This window comes from Calonectris borealis, chromosome 14 (genome assembly GCF_964195595.1).
Source record: "Calonectris borealis chromosome 14, bCalBor7.hap1.2, whole genome shotgun sequence".
Taxonomy (NCBI): Eukaryota; Metazoa; Chordata; class Aves; order Procellariiformes; family Procellariidae; genus Calonectris; species Calonectris borealis.
The window spans coordinates 7,929,040-7,954,579 of NC_134325.1; the positions used below are offsets into that span (position 1 = coordinate 7,929,040).

At 38.6% G+C, this 25,540-nt stretch overlaps 1 protein-coding gene across 5 annotated transcripts in view; it reads left to right on the plus strand.

Annotated features, from left to right (window-relative positions):
* TUB (TUB bipartite transcription factor) overlaps positions 1 to 25,540 on the plus strand; it is a 150,848-nt gene that overhangs the window by 101,724 nt on the left and 23,584 nt on the right. For 3 of the 5 annotated variants that reach the window (XM_075163103.1, XM_075163104.1, XM_075163105.1), the window contains exons 2-4: positions 7,536 to 7,587; positions 9,001 to 9,163; positions 20,226 to 20,360. In XM_075163103.1, coding sequence (XP_075019204.1) covers positions 7,536 to 7,587; positions 9,001 to 9,163; positions 20,226 to 20,360 — 350 coding nt within the window. The remainder of the gene's footprint in view (positions 1 to 7,535; positions 7,588 to 9,000; positions 9,164 to 20,225; positions 20,361 to 25,540) is intronic. The other 2 variants (XM_075163107.1, XM_075163106.1) reach the window with 1 other exon arrangement.

Here is a 25,540-nt window from a genome sequence, read left to right on the forward strand (position 1 = left end):
TTTGATGTAAAATAGGTCCAGTATGCTGCCAACTGGACAAAACCATGTTTCATAGAACAGGTATAAGAGAGGGAGGGAAAGGAGCCAGCAGTCATCTTACGCAGGTTTTCTCTTGGTCGCAGTGGTTTACAGTCGTTTGCGTATCAGAATCGCGGAGCTCTGTTCTAGATGACACCTTTTACCAGTGCGGCAGCAGTGGAACGGGAGAGTCGTCGTGGTCCTCTCGGGTCTTGGCGGAGAACCCTTGTTGTGCAGTGTGTGTGTAAGTGCAGTCTCTTTATCCAGACAATACTTTTCCCTAGTTTCTGCTCATTTAATTTACTGTTTGTTGTGGTTGGATGCTTTGTACATTAATGGGTTGGTTTCATTTGTGCATATATTTTACTGTTTTAATGACTGAGATTGGTTGAATTTTGGTACTGAATGAGAAATCAGACTGACTGTTAGGGCTGGGTCTTTCCTGTGGCTGGCAGCGATGCGTTTTCAATAAACGCACTTTCTGAAAGTCAAGTCATTTGTCATCTGGATCCATCTGCATTGCAGGTAATGTATCTCCAGGTCAGGGTTTTTTTTTCCTTCCCAATTTGCTCCTATTCAGGCACTTCTCATCAATCTACTTTAAATACAATTTTAGCATCACTCACTTAATACCTAAAGGCCCTTGTGTGTTTGTGCTCCATCATTCATGTTTATTAAATTCACTTCTCTCTTTTGGGACATAGATTTTCTTTCTAACATTGCGTTCAGAGTTCGTGTGTGTTGAGGGAGGGCAAGAAATAGCCCAGCCATCCACTCTTCCCTTAGGTGTTATTTTCATTACCTGCAATTTACTGCGGTGTGCTGTCTTATTCACCTCTGTGTAATTGCAGAGAATGAATCTGTACAAATATTAGTTCAACTGATCTTTCCAGGGCAATAGTGGCAGCTCTGTAGTTCGGGTTATTTAAAATATGCACTGTGCTTTAGGGAACAGTTTTGCTTTTCCCCTCATTAGATCTTTTCCTGGCTTCTTACCATCCTCACTGAAAGCTGTCAGCCTAGACGTTTCAGATCCTAAACTGTAGTTTCTATTTCCCAGTGACTTCAGTTTCGTTCTTGGAAGGTGAATAGCAGTTCTCTGATTGAACCGAAAGCTGGATCACATCAATACAAAGCATATCTACAGTATCTGTAGAGCTCCTGTTGTTCCCTTCAGCAGAGAGTCTGTTGGGCTGTTTGCTCTTGATCAGTGCTTGGTTGTATATATCCTGTAATAGACCCATCTTCCAATATATTTTTACCTGACTCTGATGTTTTGTTTTTTTTTTTAAAAACTTATTCCGAGTGAAACATTGAGAAGACTTGATCTCTACAATTTCTGTTGGTTTTATATACCTCTGAAGTAATAACAACTGGAGATCTATTTTCATGAACTGTGCTAATTAAAACAGAACAAAAATACAATTGTGTAGTCATGATGAGGATTTGGCTGGAGTTCAGCTTAACAATTATCTATGTGGAATTAAGAAAAAAATTATGAATGTGTGTTCCTGTTCTTACATTTTCTTTCGGTTCATCTGTTTGTATAATCTGCCATGTAGCTCAGTTGGGACACTGATGTTTTAGTTCTGTGTGACATTCAGGAGGAGGACACTATTCACAGAATCTGGAAGGGACTTCTGGGGGCTGGAAGGGACCTCTGGAGTTCTCCAGCCCAGGGTCCTGCTCACAGCTGTGAAGTCAGACCAGGTTGCTCAGGGCTTTGTTCATTGGGGTCTTGAAAACGCCAAGGGTGGAGACTTCACAGCCTTTCCGAACTGCCTGGTATTAGAAGACTGTGGTTAGGTCTCTCCAAAGCCATCCCTTTTCCAGGCTGAACAAGACCAGCTCCCTCAATCTCTCCTCAGAAGACAAGTGCTCCAGCCCAGCTCCCAGACCTCTTTGATTACCCTCCTTTGGGCTGTTCCAGTTGATCAATATCTTTCTTGTACCAGGGGACTCAAAACTGGATGCCGTTTTCTATACGGGGTCTCACAAGTGCAGAGAAAAGGAGGGGTGTTAATGCACTTCTCTTGATCCAACGGCCCTGCTCCTGTCAGTACAGCCCAGGGTGCTGTTGGCTGCCTCTGCTGCCAGGGCACACTGCTGGCTTAGTGAGAACCCAGGTCCCATTTGGCCAGACAGTCCCCAGCCTGTATTGTTGCAGGGGAGTCTTCCTTCCCAGGCCTTTCCTGTTAAATTCCAACAGGCTCCTGTTGACCCATTCCTCCAGCCTGTCAGGGTCCCTCTGGACAGCAGCCCTGCCCTGAGTGTATTGACTGGTCCTCCCAACTTGTTGTCATCTCTGCAAATGTGATAAGGGTGCACTCAGTTGTCTCCTCCAGGTCGTTGATAAAGACGTTATCTCTTGCCCAGGTGCAAATACTTATCGTATGACTGAGGAGGGATAGAAGAGAAAAATATTAACAAATAATGTTCTGCATTGACTTACTGGAAAAATAGAGTGCTAAAAAGTTTTTTGTCGTTCTTTTTAAATCCCCAAAACAGAACTGTTGGACAGACATAATGAGCGTCATAGATCTTAATGTACAATGGGCATTTAGATAAACCTTACTGAAGCAAATAGGACCGACAATTCAGGAAGGTCTCATTCATTTACTGATTTTTAAGCTAGTTTGCCAGCCAGGATTTGAAAAGAAAATAAAGCATTTGGTTCCGTAATTATTTGTGCAACTACAAATGCAGTCTCTGCTTTCAGCCATCTGCCCTGCAGGCACTACTTTTAGTGCCATTTGCATCATTGGCACTGCGTATGATCCTCTGCATCTTCTTACATTTTGTGGCTGACTTGGTGCTGATAGTTCTGATACAAATATCTGTGTTCATATTCCTGCCTTTTTTCCCTATCCTTTTGCTTTATCTCTTTTAGTCTTTTTAAGGGTCTTCAGAAGGGGCAGGGGAAGCAATGCTGTATTCCTGGACTGGCATGCTTTTATTTACTGTGTGAGATTCACAGTGAAACAATTTTATTCCTCTGAAGCTTGACATGAAAAATGCAATCTTCATTTCTGCAGCAGTTGCCGTGTCTGTACGTTACTGGTCAGTTCAGTGGTAACTGATAGGTGTACCAGTAATGGTAGGCCGTTGCCCTCTCTGCCATATGAGTATGGCATGGGAGAAATCCAAGAGCTGCTGCTGTTGCTGCTGTTGGCAGTAGAAGGGCAAACTAAGATTGAATGTCCTTGGATTGCTCCTAATGAAGAAGATGACCAGACTTTTGCTTGCTTAGATGGCCCAGGAAAGAAGTTACTCATTTTAGGGTAAAGATAGTAGCTGCAGGTTTTACTCTAAATCAGGTGACTGAGCAACTGCTTTGGGGTCAGAAAACCTTGACGATTCCTAGCATGAGGGGAGCCCTCACAATCTTTCAGAGTGGTTTGTTTCATTTAAAAGTCTTTGATTAGGGTGCGTGTCTGATGTTATAATGTTCTCCCAAGAGGCTTCTGGTGAACTCAGCATATGGCGTACATGGGGGAGCCGACCTTATTTTATGTGGGGGCTTGCAGGTGTTGGGACTTTACAGAGATTGCTGGCTTCACTGGTTAGGAATTCACTGAATTTCACTTCTTTGAAGAACCTAACTGTGTGCCATTTCCTCTGGAGCATGACTTCAGCCTGCAGGTCCCGACCCTGTTAATGGGCTTTTACAGTAGCATTTCATCAGTGCTGCTGGAAAGCTTGTTCCTAAAGGCTTAACAGTAACATTATCCAGAGCAGTTGGGTTTTATGGAACTACAGAGACTTTATGGAAGTGTAGAGATTATAGAGAAGTGTAATTGGGTAAATATGACAGATGGTATCCAGTAAGCCAAGTACAGGAATTCTCTTTGCAGGAATTTTATTTCATATGTTTTTAGAGACTTTGTAATGTTCAAATGGCACATTACACCCATTCTTGTCCTTTCGAGTCAGCCTTGTTCTAAAAGATCCCATAACTTGCTTCTCTTAACACAGCAACATACCAGCTTTCTTCACAGCAAGAGTGCATGGAAAAGATCTGAGTGATCTTGAAGATTAGTCTGGTATGGTGTATTTTTTTTTCTTTCTATCTGGTTTGATCATCCATTGTTTTTGAATTGCAGTTGACAATATGGCAGAAGAAACTCGAGATGAAAATACGTCCTCTAATTTTCCATTGCTTCTGGTTTAGTCTTGTAAATGGGAGTAGTATTTTCTTATCCAATTCCTCATCATTTTATGAGGTGAAGTGTTTGTTTCAGGAATTTTCCCTGACTCTGTACATTCATTTTTCTTGTGCAAAGGTCCCTGATTTCACATAGAGTTTTTGGGTGTTGCTGTTAGTAATGTATTATCATGAAGCAGCAGAAAGAGAAGATGCAAGGGTGAGACTTTTAAACAGTGTATGAAAGTTTAGTGGTAGTATATGTCTTTGCTTGTTTGGCCAGGAACACTTCTCACTGGAATTAGTGCTGGGCTGCAGAGATGTGATAGATATGATTTTGGACCTTTGTCCTGGTAAAAAAGGTATTGTAATGGAAAGTGTTCCTTTATGAAGCAGTGTCAGGAAGGAACAGAAACGTTGCCTCATTTGTGAGGCAGAAACAATAGAGCTGCTTTACTGTGTCAGTTTTTTCTTTTAAAAAAAGAAATAAAATCAGTGACTACGTGCATCTTGCACATTCTAATTGAAAACATTTCTTCTTAGTTATTTTTTTCTTGCAGTGGCTTACTGAAATGTGAGCAGTTTGCATGTTCAAAGAGTAAAGGTGAAGTATTTGCTGTGAAATGTGTTGTTATTTGAATTAAGGCTTTTCCAATTTTACTGAAATCGAAATCAGTCCATGTGGAATTACAGTCAAATGTAGCAAGATGTTGATTTACAGAAGTTCCTGCCTTCATCTCAGAAGTAAATTGTGGAACTTAAAACCTGATTGGTCTTGGGTTTCTCTCTAAATGATTTTTAAGGAATACAGATTATGAAGAGCTTAGAATACTAAAATTCTTGCTTATGTTTTTGTCTTCATTATGACATGCAGCAGTATAGAACGCCTGGTTATTTTTGTGTAAATTGAATTTAATGTTGAAACTGCCTCTGTAAAATAGATTTTGTGTCTCAAAAAGGTGGTATGAAAAGTAATACTTTGACAAAAAGGTTGATTTAATGTATTTACCTTTAGAAAACAGGAGGTGGGGATATTTGAATCAAATGCCACGTTTAAAATATGAAAATATGCTATCTAAATTTAATACTTAAGTCTCTGTGAGCCTTGGTCCAGGCTGCTAGTATGAATCTTTAAGATTTATAGCTGTAAGCTTGACTCCTTAAGCCCAACATCCAGTAAGCTCTAATGGGTGGCTTACTTGAGTTATGTATAGATGGATGGGTCTTCCCTGGAGGAAATATATACAGGCTCTCATTTGCTAACTGAATTTGGACTAGACTATTACTACAAACCTGAAGTGCTGTTTACAATATTGTGCTTGCTTACCTGAACCTGAATTTAGCTTGTTGTGGCTTCCCAGGGAGACACAGGTAAGGTTTAGACATTTCCCTGTTCCCTTCTTCCCAGCCAGGATACGGTGTGATGGGAAAGCAGAGGAAGCTTTCATCTAGCTTTCAGTGCTTAGACACCTTCTCTGTGATACAGAATTCAGAATTACAGCAAATCCAGCATAATGCTGAAAACCATTATATTCACATAAAGATAATTACTGAACTGGTGGTTAATGGGAATGTCTGAGATGTGTATATGTAGCTCATTTTACATATCTGAGGGAGTCAGCATAGTCTGATTTATAAAGCAGAAGATGAGAAGAGATCGGAGTTTTCTCCTTAGCTCTGCAAATGACTGGTAGAGTGGAGCAATATTGGCTCTTGACCTCTCTGGGTATTACAGCTGTATGTGCATTGCTGCCTCTGCAGTTCTTACGGTCTGTATTAGCATCATTACATGGTTTTGGCTTTTTTCAAGCATTGTCTTAAATGAGGAAGATTTGTTCAGGCCATTAAGCCTGAAACTTTATACTGCTTTACTCAATTGTTTGGCCGAAGATACCCATTTGGGTAGTTTTACTTTCTAGCAGTGCAGCTAATATGCATTGCAGTTGTAGTGAAGCACTCTTGGAAAAAACCTGATATTGTATACCCTGGAGGAATGTGTGTCTTCTTTTTATAACTTGTTTCTGAAATTTATGAAACAAAGAATGCTTGGTGTAAAGCAGAACATTTTTGTGAGTGTGAGGGTTTTTTTCTTTCATTTTTTTGTGGACTATGAGTAATGCATTACCTCTACAAGAGACTGTGAAATTTCATACCAGAGGTACTTGTACAGCATAGTTTCATTCTGTGGAGCATCAGCCTTTCGTAACATATAAGCTGAGTATAAACTGCAAAAGGTTGATGCTACCAATAATGCCTAATTATAGGTCTTTGATAATGCTGGCATTGGGAAGGTGGCATTCTGCATGCCTTTATCAGCTGTCCTATCTAACTCTACTATAATGTTAATGTCTCCTAAAAAGCATGTATTAATATATGGGAAGTCAAGTTTTTTATGAAATTTCCATTGCAATACGATTTGGTTGTATGTAGGTCAGAATCCAGGTTCGTTTGTCCTGGATTTTTTCTTTTTTTTCTTTTTGATTGTTAAGAGTGATTACAAAAAAGGGGCTAATCTTTTATAAAAATGTGTTGTAAGAGAAAATGAATTCTACTCGTAAGAGGCTATTTTTTTTGTTCTATAGAACTATTTTCCTTGTAGATGATATATTACGGTTTAAAAGATTTAATTATCTATGTTCAATGTTTAACCATAATGTTCTTACAATAGAGACCTTTGTCCTTCAGAAAAATAAAGTGTAGTCAGTAGTTTGATAAAATACTTTACAAAAATAATTTTCTGATTTCAGTGCCATGGGTTTTTAACATCTAATTAATGAAAATTATTGAATGTGCAATCTTCCAACTAGCAACAATTAGCAGAAAGAAATATGGCAGTGCACAATACTGTTTGTCTTGCCAGTCTCGAAAAGCTGACGTGCATGGCAATCACTGTGACTCTTCAGATATTCAGGAATAAATTCTGGTTTTCAGTGTGCAAAAGATTAGACAGTTAGTTTTCTTAACGTAACTTTAAATACTGCTGAGTTGCTAAGCAGCTCTCTTACACTCCTCACTTTTTGTATGCTTTATATGCAAATTTTCAATCAACTCCCATTGATGTATACATTGAGATTTTGCATTAGAAGACAGTGGAGAAGAAAACAGCTATAGACTGTGGATTTTGCATTTCTTTGTGAGCTGGTTTAATATATATTTTTATTGAAGTTTGTGTGAACCAGAGTTTTTCAGTTTTTCATGGACTGCATTTAAATTCTCTTGAGCCAACTTTTGCGGGTTAGGGCAGGCAAACTTCCATGGAACATAGTGGGAGTTTTATATGGATAACTCCTGCAAGAGTTTGCTCCAGTGATTGCTGTTAGGTGTTGTTTTGAGTGATAAATTTGTTTCAATTACGTATTCTTTGTCTTTGCAGTGTTCTGGATGATGAGGGGAGCAGCCTGCGTCAGCAGAAGCTTGACAGGCAGGTAAGATTTTGGAGGGGGACCTACTTGCTCTCTGAATTCTAGATCTTGGAGTAACGAAATCATGGACACATATATCTGGTAATTGATAGAAAATTGCATCGTCTGATTAAGGAATGCAAAAGAGAGGTCTGTGGAGGTTACAGCTTTCTTAGAAGCCTAACTTTCATTAAAATTTTTCTTATGACTGTGGTTTGAGTGATTCTCATTTCCACTGCCTTGGGCTTTTTAGGCTGACTTACAATGTATTTGTTACCCCTTTGATGGACCAGAAAGGACAAGAGGTTCTGGCAGACATGCCAGCCAACAGAGGTTTCCCACAAAGTTTTTACATATTTTCCTTTTCCTTTCATGGATTTAGCCTTTGTGGCTGTAAACTAGTGGCACTATGTACTATGTTGCCTATTTTGCTACTGTATTCCTACATGACTTGTACAAGACAGTGATTCAGAATCTCTCCCATGAAATCTCAGGGAATTTTGCCATCAAGTTTTAATGGAGTTTGAAGTTTCCACTTTTCCTTTGGTTTTTCTGTGGTCCCCTTTTCACGAAACTTTGTCGTGTTTATAGTTAAACCTTGTGAGTTTAATTTTATGTTTTTCTATACATTTCTTTTCCCATTGTTTTATAAACTTGCATGTCTACCAGCATCTCATTTTCAAATTCAAATACTTTCTATTTATGCCATAGTCCTGTACTAGATTCTGATCGTTTTGAAGTCATGTTGAGGTGTTCCACACAACTTATGGAGCTAAAAGAGGCCACTTTCCATTCTTGTTCTTCAGTCTTAGTCCATCTCCTTTCTAAAAGCAAAAATCAATGTACAGGAGCAGGGAAATGGTAAGGTGATGGATAAGTTCAGTTCTCTGAGGTTGTGGAAGAGGGCTCAAAGAGAGAAGTGCCTATGGTGCCATTGGATGCTGAAGGTTTTGGTTTCCAGCAGGTCTAGTTGAGAAATTAAAGTGTTTAATTAAAGTTCATCTTGTATAGCTGTTAAATTAGGCTCATGTCCAGCATTATCACTTGATTCTAATTTGCAGATTACCTGCTTTTAATTTACAGTAACTTAAATTGACATCTCTGCCTCATGCCCTTGCTTACCCTCCTATTGCTTCACAGCCAGTACTCTCACACTGTTGTTTCCCCACGGGTTATTTCCAAGCAAGCTCTGACAGCTGGTGGACTGCTCAGAAAGATCTATTTTAATTATTTGCTGTTTTCAGTAGAAGGTGTTTTAGCAGTAGGTTGGTTGTGGTTTTTTGGAAAGATTTTCTATAACCCGATATCCCAATATCCCACTTGCCAACTGCTGCCACTGGAAAACTGGAGAAGGTGTAAAGATATCCATTGTTTTTCATCATAGATTGCTACTGTTTGGAGTCCAGTAACAGATGCTTTTCTTTGTATTTTCCTCAGCGAGCATTGCTAGAACAGAAGCAGAAAAAAAAGCGCCAGGAGCCATTAATGGTTCAGTCCAATGTGGACAGTCGCACAAGAACACGCAGAATGAAACATTCGGAAGAACAAGCACCATTGGTTGAATCGTATCTTAACAGCAACAGCAGCACCATATATCATGGTACCTGAATATGATCTATTGCGTGTATATTTACTGCAAGTCATAATATGATGCTCTCCATGTTAAATTTATGCTAATGAGAACAAAGGTAGTCTTAAACAAACAAAAACTTAATTCATCGTTCAGTTGAGATCTCTATCAAGTATACTGCATGTGCTATACTTTTCATCTGCCCTATCATTTTGTTTTCAGTTGGTGGTCACATCTTTCAACAAGGTGTTGGCAGGTATTTACTGGACTAACTAATCATGCTGCGAGAAGTGCAGGTTTCAGAGTCTCTACCCCCGGTTTGCAGTTGGTGGAATTTTTTGGTGTGGTTACAGCTGCAGAATTTTTTGTTAGAAACTGGAAATTGCATTGATTAAATGTAAGGCTTCATTAATAATGGACCTTTTTTATCTTGCTTCTGCAAGCAGATAGGCTACCATAAGTGATTTCAGATGAAGAAGTATTTTTTTCTCGTAGTATTATTTTAATTATGTTTTTCTAAGAAATATTAAAAGCATTAGTAATATTTCTCTCTCTTTATTTTCTCCGGGTCTGGGAAGAAAATTTTTAAGATGAAACTAAATTCCTTCCAGCCTGACCTAAGAATTTGATTTAGCATAGAATTTGAATTTGTTTTTTTCTTTATTTTTTAATCAGAGAAAACAGAATTTTTCTCTCTTTCCTCTTTCACACAATAGCTTATCAAAAGTACAGAACTGTTCTAAGAAATAGTATCTCATGGTACAGAGGTGCTGTCGTATACTAAACCTCCTGTATTGTCAGTTGAACAAGGTTTTAATTTTCACAGATTAGAGAAACAGACACTATCATCCCATAAATGATAGCAAATTTCATATCTGCACTAACTGAGCTAAATTTTGCAACAGTTTGCACCAGAGTGGACTTTCTGACTTAAGTGAGATTAACTGTGCTCTTAAGGTAAAAGTGACCCTTCCTGTAATGTTATACCACACCATTTATTGGAATACTTACTAATTTTTTCTCCTTAAATCAGTTTGTTCTAAGTTTGTCTCTCAAACCCCTTCAAGATTTCACAAGATTTCAGAGAAGCAAAAATATATCGTAATATTTCTCATATTTAACCCAGAGTTTGTTAATCCCTGGGGATAGCTGTCCTTGTAATAAACTGTGCAGTTAGCAAAAGCCAACTTAGTAGAATTTAATTACCTAGTAAAGTGTTTTATTGCCTTGTAAAATCCTTTGTTAGGAACGTTGCTTTTGAAAATATTGTAAGAACTCCAAAAGTTCCTTTTTTGGTGTGGTCTTCTCTGGGAATGTGCTTAGTGTCTTAGGTTACACTGTTTGCATGGTACGTAGTTAGGTTTTGATGGCCATTTTTAACTATGGTATTCAGCTTCTGGGTTGGCACTTTTTTCCCCTTCAATGAAAACATTTGTATGTGGGAGTGTCGGATGCATGAGACAGCTGGGCTGTTTCTAAAGAACTATTCTGCTCTTTTCCGTTCATTTGTTTCTGTTATGGGCATGCTGATTTTAAGTTAAGAATGACTCTTTGATGGGAGGTGACGGTCTGCTGAATGAACTACATTGCTTGGATGAGCATGTTTGTGGAATCAATTCCTGTACTGCAAAGCTACAAAAAGAACTTCTTTCCACCTATCATCCTCCTCTACTCTCTTTTTTTCCTTGTACTGATTCTGTGTAGCACAAAAGTACTTGTTGATTTCAACAAATAATTGGATGCCTGTGTGGAGATATCTCTATGGGACTTTGAGCAAAGTAGGTCAGAGATAATATCTCAGCAATTCTGAGATGTTAGGCCTTCTGCACTGGGAAATTTTCTTTCATACACTGCCATAGCTCATTCTGATGCCGTTATCTGTGCTGCAATGGTTCCCTGATGGGCAACTCTACTCTGGAATAAAAACTCATTTAATTCCAGAATAATTATCAGAGTGTGGAGTAAAAAGTCAAAGTCACTTTTGTTCTGGAATAGAACATCGGCCTTGTAGGTAGATATAGTGGAACAGCATATTTCGCTCGTTAAGCTGATCATAAGTTTTTCCACATAAAGGAGCCCTTGGCTGCTTTTGAAGCTCTGCAGGGGGTTGCAGGGTGATTGCTGCTAGTCCTTTGGCTGCACGTGTATTTTGCTTCATCTAGCTTGGAGCTGAAGGGAAGTGCAAATAAATCTAAGATGCAGTAGGATGGAGGGATATTAATTAAGGGCAGATGGGGCAGCTCACAAAGAGGATAATACAGATGTGCCTTTCCTACACTTGTGTTGCTCAGGATTGAAGATGCTGGGACCAGTTTAATTCAGCATGAAAGCTGTACCTAGCAGGTACAGGGCTCTTCTGAGTTTCTTTTTTGTTAGTTTAATAAATAATGAAATGGCTTTGCTGAAAGCGTGTCTCCACAGATTAAGGAGGAGTATTGCCAGGATCACCAGACTTTTTCCTAGGTACCTTCAAAGCAGTGAGGTGACGTGTTGGTAGGATGAAATAGTATCTCTGTTCCCTGCCAAGTGTTACTGGCAATTCCTCTGAGTGCCATGAGACTTTTAAGGAGATGGGTGCCCTTCCACTGAGGAAGTGGCTCTGCAGAATTCACCATACACAAGTCTCCAGACAGATCATTTCTTAATTTCTGCCCATGTTTCACCTACAGGTAAAAGTTTTCAGATCCTGTAGCTTGTAAATGACTTGCATGTAGTATACCTTTTAAAAACCTTTTTGTTGTTGGCATAATGCCTAATTAACTAATAACAACAGAAGTATTTGAGTTATCTGCGGGAACTGACATGAATTAGGTTGAACAGGCCAACCCGAGATAAAATGAATCCTTGGCACTCTGGTCCATGAGTGGTTAGTTTAAGCTCAAGTATTAGCCCATGGTAACGCAGTGCTTGCCTGTCAGCATCTGTAGATCAGGTAGGAACAAGTGTGCAGGAAATTGCTTTTGTTACTTGGAAAGGATTATAGACATATATTTCATGGGAACAGAACCTCTTGTTTTATAATCTGTGCATCTAGGAACACATAGGCACAGTAGTAGAAGTAGTTTCATGGCAGCATTTCTAGATAAGTCAGGGACAAAGCTGAGTATATGGAGGTAACAGAAAGTGTTCATGTAAAATGATGAATGCAGTGTCCTTTTTTTTTTTGCCTTTTCTTTTTTTTTTCTTCCCCCCCCCCCCCCCACTGAAATGGAGGTATTAATATAGTTTTGGGACCACACTTGTAGATTAGACCCTAAATTATCTGCCTGCCATTTCAAGCGATAGGTGTCCTTCCATTAACTTCCATGATGTTTGGCTCCAGTTGTTACTATTACAAATAACGCCTCTCTCTCTTGCAGTACCAAACACAACTTCATCACTATTTCATCATTATAAATAGCAAAATAAGAACCAGTAACAACATTTTGTATTGCTATTAAGTTAACATTGTATATAAAAGACAACAAAGTCATTTATTCACTGGAATAAATTTAATCCTTCTGTGTAGGAGAGATCACTTACAATTTGCTTTGTCTTCTCTTTCTTGTGTTCTTGTTTATTTTCGATTCAGTGTCCTTCATAAGGACATATTGCTACCTGTTTGTTTAAAGTTTTTATTAAATTTTGCTTGCCGTTCTGTAATGCCTCACAGTCACATCTGCTGGTTTGTTTTCATGTATCTCTACTCCACTTATTTTGTGAAGTTTGTTGAAAACCTGAACAAACATTTTAGCCTGATATGACATTGCAAAATTCTGCTATGAGTACAGTTCTTTTCAGTCTGGATTGCAAATACATACTGAGCGTTCTTGGAGCCAAGTGGCATGCAGAGATACACTAGTTACTGCAACAATTTAATTACATTATTTAATTACATTTAATGTAAATTATGAAAGCCCATTTTTACAGAGAAGAGTAATTTTACTTCTGTAAAAAAGGTGAATTTCCATTGGGGAGCGATTTTTCTTTTCACAGCACTGAGGAAGGCAGTGATTTGAATGAGTGCCAGATATGCTTTCATTAGTATTACCATACTTTGTTGCAGCTGTGGCTTTTTTTTTTTTAAGACTTGAAATTAAAAATGTTTTCAATTAGATACTCTCAGAGTAATTTTCATGGCAACTTCCAATTTAGAGATTTAGATTAACCATGTGTAAAAAGGCAAAATTACTTTCTTACTTTCCTTCTTTGACATTTGGCAGCACATCTAGATGTAATGGTTGTGTCGTATGTTGAACAGACTTCTGATGGCAAATCATAGCTCTGGATTGTTAAATCTGACATGTCATTCTGCTCCTTTACCATGAATGATGAGAGAGAGTTTTCTGATAACTATCAAGCAGTCAACTTTATAAGATAACATCAGTTAACCATTCATTTAAAAAACATATATTTGCGTGTTCATCAGAACAGTGTCTCGCCATCCCTGTTTCCCACTGACCTTGAAATGAGAAGGTATTAGTTTATTTTTTGAAGATAGCAACGAATGTTCTGTGCATAAGACTATTAATACTGAGAGATCAGGCAGCACTCCAAGTATCATGTGGGCAAAATACTTAACTTCCAATGAGCATATATTCTGAGATCTCCCTTTCAGCTGCAGTCTCTTCACCTTCATCCTTTAGAGCATCTTTCTGATTTATCAGCAGTCCTTGCTGCACTAGTACATTTCCAAAATAAACAAACTAACCTGGCAGCAACAATCAGAGAGCAGCGGGTAGCAAGTGGTTTAGAGGTCTTTTTGTGGGTCTTGGTACTGAAAGATTTGAGAAAGAAGTTTAGAGGCAATTGCGCACAATTGCTTGAAAAACTCCCTTCTCTTTGCTTTAAAGTTCCACTTAAAGTATATTTACTTTCACTTACCACTTCACAACTAGCCATTATTTTCTGTCCTCTGACAATCTCGGTGTTGGGGAGCAGCAGGGGCCAGGAGGCGAGGGTGACCCCAGCACAGGCAATGCCCTCACAGCTGGGGAACCATTTCACAGGCTCCGAACGTGGCGGGCAGAGCCGGCCACTGCTACGGGATCCTCAGCAGTCCCAGACACGGCAAGGAATGAACCGGGGCCAGGGCCCTCCAGGGCGCCTATCAGGGTGGAGGGGAGATGGGGCCAGAGACAAGGCTGCAGCGTGCATACGAGGGGTCCATCGAGCAGATGAGCTACCTACAGCGTAGTGCCAGGGTCCTCCCAGGAGACACAGCTACAGCATAGCCCCGGGCAGAGCTGAAATGGAGCCCATGGGCAGGGTGGGGGTAGAAGCCCGCAGGGAGGCTTGTCAGGGCAACTAAAGCCTACTCGTGCCCTCAGGGCACTGATACACAAAATAATTATGTAATTACTGTCCTTAATCTTCCTGGCAGAGGTTTTTCATGGATATTTTTAGCTTTCCTTATTAGTTGTCTGCTTTCCCAAAGAGTCTAATTCATTGCTATTAATTCTCCATTTCACGTGCTCCCTTTTCTTTCCCCCTCCCCAGGGGCAGACGACAGATATCTGGGGGTTAAGAAGAATCTTTTGTTTAATTCCCTCTTTTGTTCTTTCTCAGGAAATCTCCTTATAGCAATGAGCTTTTGATAATGTCTGTAAGCAGCACCAGGTTCTCATGTACACTTGTTCCTTTTTTCTGAGCCCGTTCACATGCAGTTTCACTTACAAGTATTTTCACCTTTGTAAAACCCGCCTGATCGACACACCAGTGTTAGATACGTAAACTGCAAGGAGCCATAGGGAATTTATGGGCAATATAATTTTTTGGGAATCTGAAATCTGACTGTAAGTTACTAGTTGCAGGGGTAATGCCTTTGATTATAAGCAATTTGAAGCAGAAATCAAATCTTTGTATGTGATTAAATAGTACCACCTAACACACCAGAGTTCTTGCCCTAATTCAGACCCTTGCATTTAACTAATTGTCTATATAAAACTAATAAAAATATTTCATTTTATTGGAAAATAGACTGGGTTTGCCCATCTTCAGAATGTTTCTGATAGAATCCAGTGTCTTTTAGATGATTGTAGAAACGCTAGACCGGTTCAGAATCTAAGTTGATCAAATAAAGTAATAATGAACAAGAGCCCAATAAGCAGCAAGATTCACTAAATCTAGAACTTTACAAAGTAAAATAGCAAGCCATTCTTATAGTGAAACACAAGAGCATCTCAGGCAACAATAAGAAAAGGACAACAAATTTACATTGATTTGTTAAGGTACACCGACTGAACTGTAGTTTATCTTTCTCTGCATGATACTCATTCTGGATTTCACTTTTACTGTTGAGAGGACATTGGTAAATAGAATTAATACTTGCCTTATGCAGTTGAGCTAATCATTTGCATCACATACCTCATTGTCTGGTTCAGCCTCTTTCTACTTAAGGTGTTTTCCAGACAGACTATACAAATTTTTAATTTATCCATTAAAAAAAATCTTCTTTTTGTGATTTTTCACTCACTTCATTCTGCACGTAATGTACTGATCAAAGCCACTTTTTTTGCCACATGGCATTTTTACGTGATAGGGATTGCTAAGTTATGATTCATAGATTTTTTTGTTTGTTTGTTTCTTCCTCTAAGATCGTAAGTGTGTGTAAGCACTCATATAAAGAAAAATGGACATGCAAATGGAAAAAAAAAATGTGCATTTTCATTGCATGCTACTTTGAAACTAATTTCCTGTGTGAATGTCTCATTATGAAGGCCAGATGGAAAAACATGCTTTTCATTTTCATTCACTGAAATATGTGTGGATAACTATCTTTCAATATTTTGTTTCAATTTGGTTTTATCTGCATCGCAGATTATTCACTTACTTACAAATTGCATCCTTTTGTTTGATTCTGCATTGTAACTTTATCCCTGTAACATGCAGTGTTGTCTAACACAGAACTGGTTCATGGGAGAGGCTTCTTTTTCCCACTTTTAGCAGTTAGACCATTGGTGATGCAAGGCAAAGCCGGGACACTGCCCTTCTCTGCACTGATGCAAGTCCTTCTACGCTCACCTTGTACTATGTTAATAGACTATTTGTTCGGTGTTCCTCTTTTCTTTTCAGCTCAGATCCTGAATTAATATTGCAATCTGTGCTCTTTTCTCTCTCCCCAAAAGTATTTTTTTATAATACTGTATTGAGGTTAGTAGTCAGTACTTGATTTAATGCACATGGATGAATAACACTAAAATTAAAATCATGTCATTGTTTTATCTGAAAGCTTGCCATTTATCTCAAAACTATTTCTTAACAATTTATGTATCCAAATGAGAATGAAACACCAGATCTAAGAGTCCAGCGTTTTTGCTGTTTGGAATTCTGTCTTAGCACAACACACGCTCCTCCATTTTTGTCTCATCTAAATGAAAATTCTAGTATAAACAAATAATTCTAATAGAAAAGGTAAATCTGTGGGGTTTTTTTTTAAGTGAAGATTTTAATAATTTGGGGTGGGGCACATGGAGTATCTGGCTAGATTTTCAAATGTAGTCTCCTATTGGTTAAGATAACTATCAATAGGGATTTTTAAAGTTGCCTAAATTTCTTTTTGTATTGAAATTAATGCATTTTTGAGTGACAGTTTTTGAAACTCCATCCCTGTATAGCTGCATTTAAGGTTCTTCTTTTATTTGTCCTTATTTTATTTGTGGTACTGCTATTATTGTTTTTAACTTTTTAACATCCAACTAAGGACATAATCATATTGTCATATCAGTGAATATTATGTAGGGAGGCCAGTTTATCTCATTTTCCTTATTCAGGCATTCTTGCGGGGAACTCTAAATTGTTTTATGGGACTATCTAGAGTCTGCGGAGAAAGCAGGTTAGAGTTTGCCTCAAGGTTCCCATCGTGCTGAGGAGGGAAATTCTTGTCAGGCTGTTACTTAGTGATCCCAAGACATAGTAGAGGGCAGAGAGGAGGACATTTGATCCCCTGATGAATATTTGAGGATAACCACTGCCTCTACGAATTGCTCAATTATCCCTTCATCTCCACAAAGACAGACTAGAAGGAGCGCTGGTTCAATAAGTTCAAAGCTCCACATGCTAATGACCAGCTGCAGAGCGAGTACAGAGGGTATTAGAAATGGTTGGTCTTACAACTCTCCAGGGCAGGAGAAAGCACTGGAAAGAGAACACTTTTTTTTTTTTTATTTTGCTCCACATCTACATCTGTTGGACCCACTGAGCAAGGCAGGTCCACAGACCTCTCTCTGTAGGTCGGTGGGCTTCAGAAGATGGCCCATTGCCCACTCCGCTGCAAGGGTCAGTGTCTTGACTGGCCCTGTGGACAGGAACTGCTGTGCTGCAACACTTCACTTCCTACCACGCTTCAGTGGGCAGCACTTACACGTGAGGTATGTGGGGAGGCTAGCGCTTAGGGGCAGGGGAAGACCCCTGCTTACCCGGTGCTTAACTGCAAGTACATAGCCAAGTCCCCTGGAACCCAGTCCTGTCCTGAACTGAATTTGTAGTCAGTAGCAAAACTACATAATTTCTTTCATATCTGCAGTCATAAGAGAAAACATTAGTGAGCGGATGAGCCTTAGCCGAGGTCTGCTATTTGCTGAATAGTTAATAGCTAAGAATAAGATGGTGGGGTTTTGTGGTGGAGATGGTATTTTGGGATTTGATTTGGATTTATTTTAGAGGTAATGCTTTAAATGTAATGTTGAAGCTCAGAAAAGCATCCTTTAGAAACAGGAAATTCTGTGCCAATTCCTTTCATGAACCCAGCTGCAGTATCTGCACATTTATGGTTTAAATCTTATTTTGCAGCCTCCATCACTTATGTCTGAAAGTCCTGTTTGTCATAGGCAGCAGTGATGGTATATGCTCAAAATGGCTACTGGACTGAAATCTTGTTCTCTGCCTTACAGAGTAAAGCAATGGCAATATTTCCTTCCCTGTCCTTCGGAGCTCCATCACTGTACTTGTAATCAGATATCTCTTGCTGAAAGTTATGAGACAAAAGTAATTAAAAAAGCTTCAGGCTTTTACTTGTTAGATCAAAGGATGGCTGACAAGATAGTGAAGATAAGTTTTTAACTTTTCAATTAACAATGTCAGAATGTTTCATCCTTTGCTGATTAATCATTGCTTTGGACCAAGTAAATGATGCTTCATCTGAGTGAATGAATATGGCCATATTTAAAAGGATTTAGAGAACTGTCTGGTCATTTAATATAGGTCATTTGTAAAGTACTGAATTTAACTATAACATGGATTATCATCTTTAAAACAATGAAAAGAACATACCCTAGTTTTTGAAGAGAGACTGAGCTACAAATATAGGACAGATTGCTGGCTTGGCAAATCACACGTATTTAAAGACTGTAGAGCAGGGACTCTGTGGTTCCCTGCTTAGTACGAGGCTGCTATGCCCGTGGAAATAGGACCCAGTGTGCTGCCTTTTATGTGCAATTTTCCCTGGCGTCCTGTGCACTCACTCCTTTGGTTATGTCGTATTCGTTTCCAGTGCTCCTTTACACTCAGGAAAGGGACTGCAATCTTGTGATTAGTGCATGATAAAGACAGGAATGAGGACTTGGGCAGTGACAAGCTGTTTCTTTGGGCTTTTAGTCACTCCTTTACTAATTTAATGTATATGCTCTATAAAACTTGAACTCTTCTGCGTAATGAGAAAAGGAGCGTGTGTTTATTGGGTGCCTCAGATGCTCATTGTGTTGTGAATGTAATACTGTTCGTAACAGATTGCTATGCTGTGGGTAGCTGTGGGTTTGTAAGCTACAGTCTACACAGACGTGACTAAATCCGTTTCATCTTACTTCTCTGAGAATCTCCTTGGTGTTTCCATTGCTATTCATGCGCACGAAGGATTTGGTGAACAGGAAAGTTGCCCACAGACCAGAAACCTAAGGAGAATTTCCCCCTTCAAAGAGAGATTACTGGCAGTCCCCACATCATTGAGCATCATTTGGTCTTTTGGGGCTTTATGAAGTTTGTCAGGATATTTTAAAGTAATTTTATGGGCAACCAGTTCTTTCCGGTAAGGTTCCTTAGTTGACTTCTTTTATCCTTTTAAAGAAAGCACTTTAATTTTGGGATAAAGAAAGGGATGGCAGGAGGCCCCAAGTGCCAGGGTGATACTCCTCTGAGATAAACGACAGTCACCAGGTGAAGCGAGCGGGGCTCAGCAAGTAACAGTGACCAGCAGCCGGCACCGAAAGCTCTTGGTGCCCACCTACAGGCTGTTTTGTTCGGGATGTAAAGTTTGAGGATTCCTTTATGTGTTTCACAAAGGTAATTGCTTTTATGCCTTTGTAAACTCAAGCTTTCACTTCAAGGCTTGACCTGGCCAGAAGAAAGTTACTCTTGTATTGCTTTCACAGATTCAAATATTGACCTCAAAGTGTGTCATGCTTTTAGAAAATGATAAAGCCTCTTTTTACTTTGAAAACAAGTAGCATTGCATGAATTATGCTGACATTCACAGTTTATGCCATGCATATTAAGTTGAGACTTCTAAGGAATTAATTAATTTGTGTATGTTACAAAGTAGGAGGAGTTTTTAATTTCAGCTTGGGTATAGTTTCACCATAAAATGCATGGCCGTTCTACTCATCATACTGTGATATATACAATTGTGCAAGGTGTGTTTTGAAAATAACCTGATGATTCCTTGTTTACAGGGTTAGGATGTAGCTTTAAGCATAGGCACTACAAAGTCTAAATAAAATTTTTTTGCCTTCACGCTGCCATTGTTGATGATCAGTCTGGCAGAGCTTTACTGGTGCTTCCTACAATAGCTCAGCAACACATTAATATTCTGATGTCACTTTTGGCCTGAAAGTTAGGAGCTGATATATTATTGGAAAGAGGAAAAAAGTTAGGAAATACATCCCAGCTAACCTAACACTTTTGTGTTTTTACTGTAGCTTTGCAATTTCTGGTTTATTTGACTCTCCTCTCTGCATGAATTGTCTGAAATACCAAACAAACTCTGCTATGTCTGCTTACTCTTTCATGCCTTCACAGAGTTCTCAATTCATTCTCTCTTACCTCTCTCTCTCTCTCTCTCTGTTTCTCTCTTCTCTCTCTCTTTTTCTTTTTGGTGGGCTACCCTGAATCTGTCAAGCAGTGCAGGAGGCCGAACAGGAAGATGTAAAGGTGGTAGTGGATGCCCAAGCTCCGAAACCAACTAAAAAAACCAAGGCAGCAGCTGCGAGCTGTCAGACTGGCAGCACCAGAAAGGAGAAAAAAGGGAAACACAAAGGTTAGCTGCATGCGGCTGAATGTCAGATGTTGAATTGACTGCAAAGTACTTCTTTTCTTTTTTTTTTTTGTTTTTATTTCTTTGAATTTATGAAAATTACCTAAAAGTAATTTCTTGAAATTTTTATGAGATTGGAAAATGTGAGTGACTTGGTCTTGTCTCGACATGTATAACTTGGGAGTGAAAGAGGGCTAAAATTTGTAAACTGAGTCTTTTCCAAAGGAGAGTGTTTGTTTGAATTGCAGAGAAGGAAAAAAGTACTGATGGAAAGATGCTAGTGTTTTCCTGCAGTGTTAAAGAAATGAGAACCATCTTACAGCAAGGTGTTTTTTTAGACTATCTGCATGTAATGTAATTTGGCGAAACAGCCTTAAATTGCAGTCATTTCTGTCCAGACTCTTACTGAGGTTTAAACTATACAAATTAGAGGTTAAGTGGGCATTTTGAAAATGAATTCAACAAAACCGAGATAACATTCTCAAAGGGGTTCTTCAAGTTGTTACTTCAGTGTTACTTTATCCCACCTGGTCAACATATGGGAGGTGTTTGTATGAAAAATTTTCTGCGATGACTTTGGGTAAGATTAAGTAGACAACAAAAATACACTATTGATAATGACAAAAGGTCGGTAGAAATGACATTGCCATTATTAGATTTACTATTTGAGCTACATAGACTAGATGGAAGAAGTAACATGAGCTACTTTAGAGGTATTCAAATTTTTTAGAGAGAGATATATATATGTACACTCACAAAAAGAGAGAGGTTTTTGTACTACATACAGTTCCTTTTTATTTGATGGCGAATGACTAATGAAATTTAAAAATACCTCTCCAATAATTTGCAGTTCTTGGATAAGGCCACTGTTACGCTATCCTGCCTGGACTGTACTGTATTCCTGTCTTGTGTATGTCCAACACTCTCTCCATTATTGCTTAAGTAAGAAAATAGTGTATGTCCTTGACTATTTAAAGTCTATTTAAAGATAGCAATGACTAATAAGGGTAATTATTGAGGTCAGAGTATTGGGGCTTATCTATGGGGTTTTTGCAGGACTTGAGCCTACCTTATCAAAATCCTTTACACATCCTTTACATATTGCAGCTTAATTCTTGAGATCTGAATCTACAGCGTCTCTATGTCTGAGTCCCTCTGGCTGCAAAGAAAGCCCTAGGTTAGACATGCTTTAGAGTCTGGCCCTGAGGTGAAGACTTTATTCACATACTTGAAAAAAAGATGGTGTGTGTCAATACCTAGGCTTAAAATAATAAGTAAAAGTCAAAGGTAAAATTAATTGAATGTAAAAATTGTTGGCAAAAAAAGTGAACAGAAGGGTAATGTTTATCAATTTAATGTAAAAACTAATGCCGCTCCAGCACAGTAATACAGATGCCAAATTTTATTTTGAAGTACATCTTGCTGAAGAGTAAGAATTCTTTTACTAGTTAAAGAAAACCTGTCTTAGGCTGTAACTGAGCATTGTGCAGGGTAATACTTAAATCATGGTTATTGCATAACCTTGAGGCTCTGTTTCATCTCATATAATGCCTGTTTTGCCTTTATGGGGTATCTATGTCTGTCCTATGTTCAGAACTTAAGATACAGTTACAGTAGGTTTGATTTGACAAATTTGCATTGTATAACACCAACGTGTGTATACATTCACGTGTTTTCTAGGCAGTTTTCTGATGAGCTCTTGGCTAAAATATTGCATGAACAAAATCCTAGCCGCAGGCCTAGTGAGGCACACAGCAAGCAAAAGTAATCATTGGAGTGTGTGATTTCCAGGGCTGTTCTGCAGACACTGGTCACGTACGTGCTGGGGCCGCGTTTGCTGGATAGCTCCCTCTGAACTCATCTGCTAGATGTGGGCAAGTTACTCCATGGGCAGTGTGTGCTTACTGTGAAGGAGTTGCACAGGTTTTTGTTATCTCACAGCAGGAACACCTAGTATTTTTCTCATATGCCGATAATATTTTTATTAATTTTCTGAAAAATTCCCCAAATAGGCAAATGTTGGCGTATTTTAATAGAAGCAAGTTGTGTCAGGAAAAGTAACGTTACTTTATGTAGACTGAGAACTTTTGCATGCTGATACTGCTCTGTGTGTTGGAAACTAATACTGTTAGCTAGAGAAACCTCTGCTTCTGCTGCAATTCTTATTGCTCATCCTGCTATGCTATGCGTGGTCTTCCCTGGCCTTCAGCATTTGCCCATCGGTTGCATCTTATGTATGTTTTCATAGAGTGAAGGTGTTATTCATCAATTATACTAAAGAAAATTTTGAGCACCTCGTCTCCTGAAGTTTATGTTGATGATTGGTAAGAAATCTCAAGTAACAAATACCCCTAAATTTGGAGTGTTTGCAGGGGATTATAACTGGATTTTCAGTCTTGCATCCTTATTAAAGCTGCAAAATATTTTGGTTTTGGATGAAAAAGTAAAACTGAATGTGACTTCAAAATTCCGGAGGGATTTTACTGATCAATCCACTACAGACATAGCTAATTTGTGTTGCTTAGGAATGAAGAAAATGCACGTGGTAGCAGAACCCTGTAGTGGAACTTGTATCAATTTTTCACTTAGTTTTAAGAGTAAGTACGAGTCTTAAGAAAAGATTTTATAATAATATTGAATAGATTTGCTATTAACTTCAGATCTAACTAGTGAAAATGGATGAAGGTTAAATGATTTTATGCCATTTTGTGGCACAAGAGATTTTTTTGAAGGAAGTTCATTGGTAATTAGACCAAATCTTGGAAATTTTAGGTTCTGCTTTTAGCTTTGCAATTGCTTCGGGTTTTGTCTCCACTCTGACTACTCTGACTGTAACCTTTGTGTGTCCTGTAAACGAGCAGGATGAATGCTGAGGGGTGAATGCACTTCACATGCTAAAATAGTATTTTAAAGGTTTCTGTTAGTATTTAGCTGTAGTGAGCATTACCTTTCCAAGCATAGCCAAGCTCTTTGTGTTTTAAAAAAAAAACAACCTTTAGAGCAGATCCTGTGAATAATAAGCTAATTTAGAGCAAAAATCATTGAATTATACATGAATAGCTCTTGAAGCTGTAGTGTAATGATTTTACTCTGGTCTTAGATGTGTAATGCTTTTTTAAGTGGCTTGAAGAATGATGAAACTATGATCAGAAAAATGTGCTAAAGACAAATGCGAGGGAAATATTAGGTTTAATGAGGTTATGCTGACATAAGGCAAGAAAAGGAATGTGGCTAATTGCTTATGTAGAGCTGATTGTGCCTCTCAAGTTAGGGGTCAGTGCATTTTGTAATACTGTGATGGGTAGTGTGGTATTTAGCAATTTTTTCTAAATCTGTGATTATTACTGGTATTTCATTCTTAATGGCAGTATCCAGTATACACTGTGCCTGTTTTTAAGAAGAAACGTCAAAATGCAGTAAATTGATGACATTTTATAGTAGCTTAGCTCATTAAACTGGTATTTCTGAAAGCTTTGGTCTCCCAGTTTATTGTTTGACATAATATTCAGTATTGGAAAAAAAACCAAAATGTAACAAATGAATATGTAAAATGGTTGTCTTTCCAGTGGAGATAGTGGATCAAATTCTTGTTTGAGTTGTGACGCTAGTAAGGGGTGATTAAGGATATTAGTGAACCTGGTGTACAGTATCACTAGATGGTTCAACAGAAAAATAATGCACACAAGTGAGAAGAGTTGCAGCAGGAACTTACGAAAAGTATGCACCCTCCATAGTGTTACAGGTACAAAACCAGAGCATCTTTAGATACCAAATAACTTGATGATTCTTTAAAAATTGAGATTCCTGAAAGTATCACAGGTAAATAGTGGTGTGGGTTTTTTTGTTTGGTTGTTTTTTTCCCCCCCATACAGGTTTGTGAAGAAATCAATAAATATACTGGATAAAGTGCTTTTTTGGCTATGTGCAATGAATGGGGCAAAAACAAATCAGGAAGATAAAATGGAACCTTTAAAAAAACCTCAGAAAACCATGCAAAGCCAAGAGTTAATGCAAAGTGAAATCTGATATGAAAATTCAGGAATCATTCTGTGAAAAGTTGTTGTGGTTGGTTTTTTGGTTCGCTTTGGTTTTTTTCCTAGCACTGTTGCACTTATAAGTGTAAATACATGTAAGTATGTTTTAGAAAAACCCTGCTCTGAATTGCACTGGTTCACTCACTGCCATGGGCAATATAAATGAAGATTTTTGTCACTGAAATCAGGAGTCTGGATGTGTTTAAGATGTTCAAATAAACAATACCTTCCCAGCAATTTTTCTTTTACGTTGTACATTAAATGTATACAGTATGTTGGGTATTCCCTGTGGTCTTTATGAGAGTCAGAAAGCAAATGAGCTGCTCTGACACACAGCACTTTTTCTGCCAGGATGGCTATTTCATGTTTTGATTTGGTTTGCTTCTTCTATGTTTCTTTTCTCTCTTTCACGCCTGTCTGTCTGTTTTGATTTGTGCATCCTGTCTCATTTTTGTATGTAACAAGCAACTACATTATTGCTGGCTGACTAAGAAAGCAGCACCATTTCTTGGATAAGAAGCATCATTTCTCACTATAACACTTCCTTTCTGACAGGCGGAGGGAAGTTCATGTAGGGTAGATTTATCTCGGCTTCCCGGTGCATTAAAGAGAAAGGGTAGGAGGAGCAATAAGTGAGTTTCCACCAAAGAAAGTCCTGTTATTTCCAGATGTGACAATCCTTTCAGGCTGTGCTTTGGCAACACATGAACTTGATTGTGAAGAAGTCATTTTGGCCTCCTCAGGATAGAGATTTATGAAAGTACAGTTCCTGCTACAGTTTTCTAGATTTCGTCAAAGTGAATGTGCAGCTTGGTGCTCAAGGACTTCCTTTTAGTGACCTGACCTGGTGTTAGCAATAGTCCTTCTTTAGATGGAATTTTGGACTAAATCACCTCCAGAGGTCTTTTCCTGAAAAAATTTCTGTTTGTCCCCTTTACCTATAAATAAATCTCTTCGTGATTTTGGAGTTGCTTGAACCCACCCAGATCAGTGGATGTGCCGCCCCTATAAGAACAGGCATACAGGGAAATGGCTTACAAAATATTGACAGCTAGAATATACTTAAGGTTATTCAGTCCTAAAAAATAAACAAAAAAAAAGCTTTTCCCCCCCTTGAAACATTCTGCTTTTTCAGTAAATTCCTTTTGA